The sequence below is a fragment of the Elephantulus edwardii genome, unplaced genomic scaffold (genome assembly GCF_000299155.1).
Source record: "Elephantulus edwardii isolate Elephantulus edwardi_28Jun2011 unplaced genomic scaffold, EleEdw1.0 scaffold00019, whole genome shotgun sequence".
Taxonomy (NCBI): domain Eukaryota; kingdom Metazoa; phylum Chordata; class Mammalia; order Macroscelidea; family Macroscelididae; genus Elephantulus; species Elephantulus edwardii.
Window position 1 is genome coordinate 1232414 of NW_006399769.1, and position 8702 is coordinate 1241115.

Here is an 8702-nt window from a genome sequence, read left to right on the forward strand (position 1 = left end):
ACAAATACTGCATGGTGCCACTGTTGTAAAATAGGACTGACATCAGGGTTGGGGTAAGACTGAGAAAAACTGGATAAATTATGTATACAGCATTGAAACAGACGAGGGAGAGGACAATTTAAAAGTGATGTATGATAGGGTATTATTGTTATCACAAAAGTCCAGAATTAAGGTCACATAGTGGAGTGTACTTGGGATGGTGGGAAGGGTGCGGGGGATTGTATACAAATGAAATAATTTTTTCTTTTACTTTTCAAAGAAAGGAGCGAACTGGGGGGGGGGGGGGCGGGGGGGGGGGCAAAGGTCAACAATGAACAAATGGAGGTCCAAAATCTTTGTAAATGTTCATTAAAATTAATAAAATAAAATTTAAAAGAAAAAAAAAAAGAAGATAACATTCAATAGTGATGGAGACCAAAACCCAGGAGCGGGCCCACGAGATATTATTATTGCTTTAGATCAGAAAGATCATGCTATTTTTACTAGACTAGAAGACTTTTTCATGTATGTGGACATATAGCTGGTTGAAGGTTTCCTTATGCGGCTTCCAAAAGCCAGTTTCTTGACAATGGAACCACAGTCATCACCTCTCATCCAGGTGAGATTGTCTGGCATGAGGATATCAACAGTGTGTTAAGTGAAGGCATGCTGATTTATCATAGACATTATGAAAAAGGGGGTATTCAGTGAAAGAGAGGAGACCCCCACGAAGATGAATTGACACAGTAACTGCAGCAATGGGTTCACATATGTCTGTGATGATGAGAATGGTACAGGATAAGGCAGGGTTCAGGTCTATTGTTCACAGGCTCACTACGGGTCATATACACGTAAATAAACCCTAACTAAAACAACGTATCAAATAAAGATGTGCATCAGTCTTATATTGAAGCCTAAAATTATGTACATAATTGTAATCCATGCATTGCAGTGAGGAAGATGACTTTCATAAGTTTTAAAAAAATATCTGTTATCTTAGAAAAAATTATTAAATGTCACTGAAACATCAAAATGGTACCTTTGTGCTAGTCCTTACTGGTAGGATCACAGGGATTTTAACTATTTCTCTATACTTTTATTATTATAAACCATCAAGTTTTAGATAGTGAATATAAAGAAAATTCTTATTAATAAAGGAGATTATGTTCTTAATGCTTTTTAATGCCATTTTTAAACTTCCTTACATCATAAGCATGCACAGATACACAAAAACACACACATTGCAGCAGTTTCTTAACACACAGGACAAACAACTGAACTGTTAAAAAAAAAGTCTTTACAACATTCCTAAGAATCTAAACAATGATAAGAGAGTAACATAGCTAACAAGCTCCTTGTATAAGGAATGGAATTCCCTTGGCTAAATATCAGGTAGCTCTTGCTCTTAAAATTTAGAAACATTTAGACATATCCATGAAATAGAGAACCATTGTGTATAATACTGCCAGATAAACCTGTCCTTTTAATCCAAAGTGATTCTATAATATTCTCCATTCCTACCTTTTTCAATGGAAACTTTTGTGAATTAAAGAAAATATATCTTATTGTGAAGACCTGTGCTCTAACTGGTATGTGGAAAAAACAAAAGAAGATAAGAGTGAACATTATGTTTCAGAATGTTTTGCCATACTAACCAGTTGGGGCAGGAAATGAGGAAGCTGTAAAAGCATCTCTTGCAGTTGGTTGAAAGCTTTGGATCAAACTCTCTGCTGAGCCACCAAGTTTCTCAGGATGTTTGCCTGGAGGGATGAAACATCACTCAGTTCATTTCAGTCAGAATATTGTAATAAATACATAAATATGTACACATAGTCACAGAGAGGGGAAGGAGGGAATGGGGGAGAGCTTATAATTGAGAGGGGAGGGGAGGATAAAGTCAGGGGAGGGAGAGGAGGAAAGGGAAGGAGAAGGAAAAGGGAGGTGAGGGAGAAAGAACAGGGGGATCACAACAAACATAGCTAACATGGAGAATGGGAATGCCAGAACACTTAATTGTGCTGGTGAGAAACCTAGAGGCTGTTGTGAAAATAGAGCAGGGGAACACTTCATAGTTTAAGATGATGAAAGGTGTGTGTCAGAGTTGTATATGTTCTCCACACCTATTCAATCTGTGTGCTGAGCAAATTATTCAAGAAACTGGACTCTATGAAGAATGTAGCATCACGATTGGAAGAAGACTCATCAATAACCTTTGTTGTGCAGATGACAAAACCTTGCTTGCTGAAAGTGATGAGGACTTGAAGCTCTTGCTACAGAGGGTTAAACACTGCAGCCTTCATTATGGACTGCATCTCAAAGTCAAGAAAATAAGTCTTTGTCACTGGAGCAATAGGCAACATTATGATACATCTGGCATCAGCAGTCATATTGCATTCGGAGAATCTGTAGTCAGGGACCTCTCCAAATTATTGAGAAGCAGTGATGCCAATTGGAGGACTAAGGTTTGCCTGATTCAGCCCAAGGCCTTTTCAGTCACTTGCTATGCATCTGAGAGCTGGACATTAACTAAGATAACAGAAGAAGAACTGATACTTTTGAACTGTGATGTTCGACAAGAGTACTGAATGAATCCATGGACTGACAAAAGAATAGATGGAGTTATTGAAGAAGGTGCAGCCAGAGTACTACTTGGATGCAAAGTTGATAAAGTTTTGTCTCACATACTTTGGGCATGTTGATAGGAGAGGTTATTCATTCATTGGAGAGGGAAATCATGCTTTCAAAGGCGGAAGGACAGCTAAGGATAGAAAAACCTTTAACCAGGTGTACAGAAATGGTGACTGCAGAGATGGTTGTGTCAGATTGTGAGGCTGGACAGGGTTCAGATCTGTTGTTCATAGGGTTGATAAGAGTTGTATTCAATTCAACATGACCTAACAGCAACAAAACTCTTATGTACTGGAAGAAAGAATTTATAATAAAGAATCTCAAAAAAACACCAATTACTCACCTTCTCCCAGCTTTGCAAAGTCCTTGTTTAGTAGTTCTTCAGCTGTGAGTTTGGAGAAATTGTCATCATCGAAGGGATTCCACGTAGAACCTTCTGAAGGATTATAAACATTTTGCTGGGAGGTCCGAGGAGAGCCTGATGGGGTAGTGGTTGCAGACCTAGGTAGATTCCCATCCCCATGAAAAAAAAACAACCAAAAAACCAACATATAAAAGTTGAACATTTATTTTGTCATTCTTTTCTGGGTCAAACCATTATTTTCCAAGGTATTCTAAAAGAGCTTTCCATGTCAACTTTAAGGCTTCTACTGACACCCTTTCCATTTTGTGAAATAAACCGCTCCCTGTTCTTCATGACTTACTACCTACCATTAGTTCTTTAATCTCTTACTTAGTTTACTGGTCTTGGCTGCATCTCCTTTTCAAGTCAGTATTCCAAAACAACTTGCTTTTAATCTTCTGCATCCTGTGGTGCCCACAATAAGTAGCCACAATGGCTGGCCCCTACAGGGATGGAACTGTTGGCTATTCAGGTTGCATCTCATTTTTCAGGATCTGACATTAACAGAATTAAAGGTCACTATCAGTGATCACCATCAAAATGAAAAAGAAATAAAGACAGCATCACAATGTGCTTCAATATCATCATTATCTAATCTCCTTCTAAAGTATCCCTTAATACCCTTTTTAATTTAGCAAATGAGTTACTTTAAAGATTTTAACTTTGGAAATCATAGTTCCAAGAAAGCTGAGGGTCTAAAATGTGTTCAATCAACAGTCATTGAAAACCAATGTATGTTCAGCACAGAGACATCACTAGGTTTATAAAGGTCAACATGTTTTCAAGGGCCTGGTCTTGGAAGAACTCCCAGAGTAGGTCAACAAGCCACATATTAGCTGTTGTTAAGTGCTATCACACAATTAAACAGTGATAATACAATTAAATACATGCTCAAGAAAAGCCTGACAATGAATGATATATATCAGAGTGAGCTTAGATGATGTAAAGGGAAGATAACCTTATATATGGATCTTGATGAATAAATAAGCTTTTCCTAGGTGCACAAGGAGGAGAGGGAAGAGTGGAAAAGAAAGAACAGGATGAGCAATGGGCTCATGAAGGGGGAAAGTCTACCAGTGTGATACAACAGGTCTTGGTGTATAACTGCTAAATTCAGATATTATCCTACAGGGAACAGCAAGTCAATGAGGAATTTTCAGTATGAAGAGAGTTGGTTAGATTAAGGCTTCAGAAAGTATTTCAGAGCATGGAATGAGTGAGAGAACGGAAAGAATGAGTAAAGCAGGAAATGGTTTTTTTCTTGAGATCAGTGTGACACATGTACTACAGGCAAATTTAATTTTTTATAAAACAGATACATTATACATACGTTCATAATGATACACAAAGACTCATAGCATTAATGGCTAATGACAAATTACTCTCAAAAATAAATAACAAAGACAAAAGGCAAGTTCTACATACTTGGACTTATTGAGACTGGCTTCAGCTGCAGCTGCCTGGAGGAGCTGAGTTGATTTGCTAGCAGGAACTCCAAAGACGGCACTGTGGGTTACATCACTAAGAATTCGCCTGTGACCAGCCCGCTGGGTCTTGGGAGATGACGGAGGAGTGAGAGATCCGAGCTTCTGTCCCTGGATAGCAGGAGGTGGGGTTGTCTGAACCTTTGGCTGTTGTCTTATGGGGGCTTGAATCTTCAAGGCAGAGAGGTAGTTTCGTTTTGTTTTTTTTAAAAAGCAGAAAAGGAAAAAAACAATGAATAGATATAACAAAATCATCACACAAAAGCTAACTTAAGATAGGATTCAAATAGCTTAAATTTATCAGTAACACCCAGAAAGCTAGATGAGGCTTTGACAATCTGAGGTGTCACTCTGTGACTGATAGAATGTGTTTTTCTGGCACTTTTAGATACAAATTTGAATGTTCATTAGCAATAATACATAGTGTGAAAATAAGTAATTCAAACTAGAGCAGAAGATTGCAGAAACTACTTAAAGTTCTCAGGACCTAGATTTCAACTCTGTAGCTATGAGTTAGCAACAAATTGATGGCAATGGGTATATTTATGCAGACAAGGAATGGTTATTCACATGCACAGTTTATCACAGTAAACTGGTTACTATGTATGTGAGTGACTGTGGTGCCAAAGATTTATTGTTCAAAATGTCTTTCCTAGCCATTGACGAGATGTTTATTTTGTGATGAAGTATGTTCTGTATTAAGGACATTGGATTAAGGAGGGACACAAGCCCCACCCTTCTAAAGTCCTATGTAAGTTCACCAGAGTCCTCTTTTAGGACACTCACTCTCCTAGGACACAGTATTCAGCTGCGTCAGTCTGTGCAACCACCAGCCTGCATCACCCACATGCATACTGAGTCATTTCATGACGTGTTTACGTTTCTGCGAGACCTTCCCATGAACCACTGACCACAAGGAACATAAAGGAGTTGGGAACTGAATGAAGGAGGACTGCTGATGTTAGAAATTATGGAGTGGTATAGCAGATCAAACATCTGTTCTTTTTCTTTATTTTTATTCTTTTCTTGTTTCAGATTACACAATTGGGATACTGTTCACTTCACCCTTTTTGTAACTGGTCTGCTACTGTCCTGTTGTTATGTTAGGGGCCACTGAATCGAGTATGACTCATAGCAACCCTGTGGACAAAAAACCTGAACCCTGCTCTATCCTGTACCATCCTCACATTTCCTGATGCAGAAGAATCATTGCAGCAGTCACTGTGTCAATCCACCTGGTTGAGGGTCTTTTCCTCCTTCTCTAACCCTCCAACCTTTCTAGCATCATGTCCCTCTCCAAGGAAAAGACCCTCCCAGCATCATGCTACTATCTTAAAAGTATGAATTATGGATTTAATTGGTGTTAGAAAGGGGATTCACTGCAAAGGTCCAGACTCCCTGTAACATGTAGCTTTGGAGAAAAAGGTGTAAACAAGAAAATGAGAATTTGGATGGAATTCATGCAGCTATTATGTTGTAGTCAGTTACCCAAGACAAAAATTATTCATGGGATATAAAGTTGGAGGATCTAACTTCTGAGATGGCTAAATGTATGCTTATAGAAATACAAAGTGATAAGGAAGATTGAAACTTAAAATTCCTTGGCTTCTGTTATGAATAGTGGCAGCAAATGCAAGGGAAGAATGTAGGAAGTAAAGGGTTGGTATCAGAACTGAATCCAGTCCAATCAGGACATTGTTACAACCCTAAATCTCATTATCTGCTAGAACATAAAAAAAAAAAATTGTGAGGGAGCAAGTGGAATTATATGTCCAATGAGTGGTCATCTAAAAGGTAGTCTGGGAGGTAAATGAACAGGATCTAGAAACTATTGTAGCCAAGAGGTATGGCATGAAGGAAATACATAAGTTTATAGATCACTATCTGAAGTTTCCTGAGGAATTATTACTAAAATGAATTGTTAAGAGTCATACTTTAGGGGCAGTATTTGTGGTTCTGAATGAAATTATTAGATGCAAACCAATAAAAATAGTAGAAAGGGAAAAATACATTTCTATCCATCCCAATCTCAAAAAAGAGCCAACAACCATATGCTGTCTCATAGGAAGAATATCAGAATACCTCTACAATACTACCACAGGGTTATTTGAATTCATTTCCCTAAGAAGACAAGATTTTCACCACTGGGCCAATTGGCAGCACCATGATAGATGGAGAAGAGATTGAGTTTGTTAACAATTTCAGCTTGCTTGGCTCCACAATCAACATTCTTGACACCAGAAGTCAGGCAATCAAAAGACAAACTGCACTGGGAAAATCTGTTGTCAGGGACCTCTTCAGAGTACCGAGAAGCAAGGATGTCAGTCTACAGACTAAGGTGCACCTGATACAGGCCATGGCCATCACAAAAACCTGCTACACATCAGAGAGCTGCACAATGATTAAGGATGATGGCATAAAAATCAATTCCTTTCAGTTGTGGTGCTGGGGAAGAGTCTGGAGTATACCATGGACCACCAAGAAAAGTTTCTCCTCAGAGGCTAGATTTTGGAAGCTCTGTTTCACAAACTTAGGCATGTGGCTAGGAGGGATCAGTCCTCGGAAAGGACATCATGCTTGGCAGGGTGGAGGAACAGCAAAGGAGAGGAAGACTCCAAAGGATATGGATTGATACAATAACTGGGGCGATGGGAGTAGGTGTATCAGAATTGTGAGACTGGCTCAGGACAGGGAAAGCTTCAGAGCTGTTATACATAGGGTCATGATAAGTTGTAGGTGACTCAATGGCACATGAAAACAACAACAACAACAGCAACAGTCATTGCTTGGTTAGAAGAGACTTGGACTTGGTCTAGATATCCACTATAATTACATATTACATAGATAATATTCTGTTAATATCAAACTCTGAAGAACAGGCTATAGATGATTTGAAAACAGTAGCTGTCCACTTGACCAACAGAGATTGGCTAATAAATCCAGCAAAAATACAGGGCCATGCTCAAACAGTAAAACTCTTGAGAATAACCTAGGTAGGAGCCACCCATGACATTACATTGGCAACCAAAACCAAGCTGTGTTCACTACCAACTCCTAAAATTAAAGAGGAAGACCAATGTCTGATTGGTTTATTTGGATCCTGAAGCACTCATGTCCCACATCTTGGAATACTGCTAGCTCCCATTCATAAAGTCACTTGCAATAAGCCAAGATATACTTAATGGTTTAAGATGAAAAGCGTTAACATTTTAAGTGTTTATTTGGATATTCATGATGAGTACTGATGTTTCTTCTATGTTGTGTCAAAATACACAAATGATTAAGGTTTTTGTTATTTTAACTCTTCTGGAAGTAGTAATATATATTGTACAAATGAATACTAATGTTATAATGATGGGATATATTGGGGAAGAATATAAACACACCTTCAACTAGTCCTTGATAGTATATGATAAAAAGTGAATATCTGTTCTGAAGAAATGCTTGTTGGAAGCAGCAAAATTATGTAGAGGGCTTGGGACTTGGCTGGAGGGAAGATTAAGCAGCAGGAGTACTCAGAAGAGATCTGCATTTGAATGGATTTTCAGACTCATCCTGACAGGAATGACTAAAGATGAGCTGACTAGAACACACAAATCCAGCTGATTGACGAGATTTACATTTGTAAGAGACAGGAAAAGAAGATTTTGACTTTTAAAAATTGGAGGAATGAATGGAAATACAAAAATCTCTGTAAATGCTCATTAAAAGTAATAAAAAAAATTGGAGCAAGCAAACAACAAATGCTGTGGAGGTTGTGGAGAAACTGGAACCCTTATTCACTGCTGGTGGGAGTGTAAAATGGTGCAACCACTTTGGAAGGCAGTATGGCGCTTTCTCAAAAAGTTGTAAATAGAAATGTCATTTGACCTAGCAATTCCACTACTGGGAATATACCCATAACCACGACCCAAGCAGATGTATGCACACCCATGTTTATCCTAGCTTTGTTCACAACAGCAAGGAGTTGGAAACAACGTAAGTGCCCATCAACAAACAATGGATAGAGAAGCTGTGGTATAGTCACACAATGGAATACTATGCTGCATTGAAAAACAAGGAACTTATGAAATATTACACAAAATAGGTGACCCTGGAGGACATTATGCTAAGTGAAAGATCTCAGTCACAAAAAGACTAATACTGCATAGTGCCACTGTTGTAAAACAGGACTGACATTGGGGTTGGGGGGAGACTGAGAAAGATGG

General features: G+C 38.5%; 1 protein-coding gene across 1 annotated transcript in view; it reads right to left on the bottom strand.

Annotated features, from left to right (window-relative positions):
* The window catches only part of AAK1 (AP2 associated kinase 1), a 274011-nt gene that overhangs the window by 41544 nt on the left and 223765 nt on the right, over nt 1-8702 (bottom strand). The window contains exons 13-15 of the mRNA XM_006882293.1: nt 4436-4665; nt 2951-3108; nt 1635-1739 (exon numbers count right to left, since the gene is read on the bottom strand). Coding sequence (XP_006882355.1) covers nt 1635-1739; nt 2951-3108; nt 4436-4665 — 493 coding nt within the window. The remainder of the gene's footprint in view (nt 1-1634; nt 1740-2950; nt 3109-4435; nt 4666-8702) is intronic.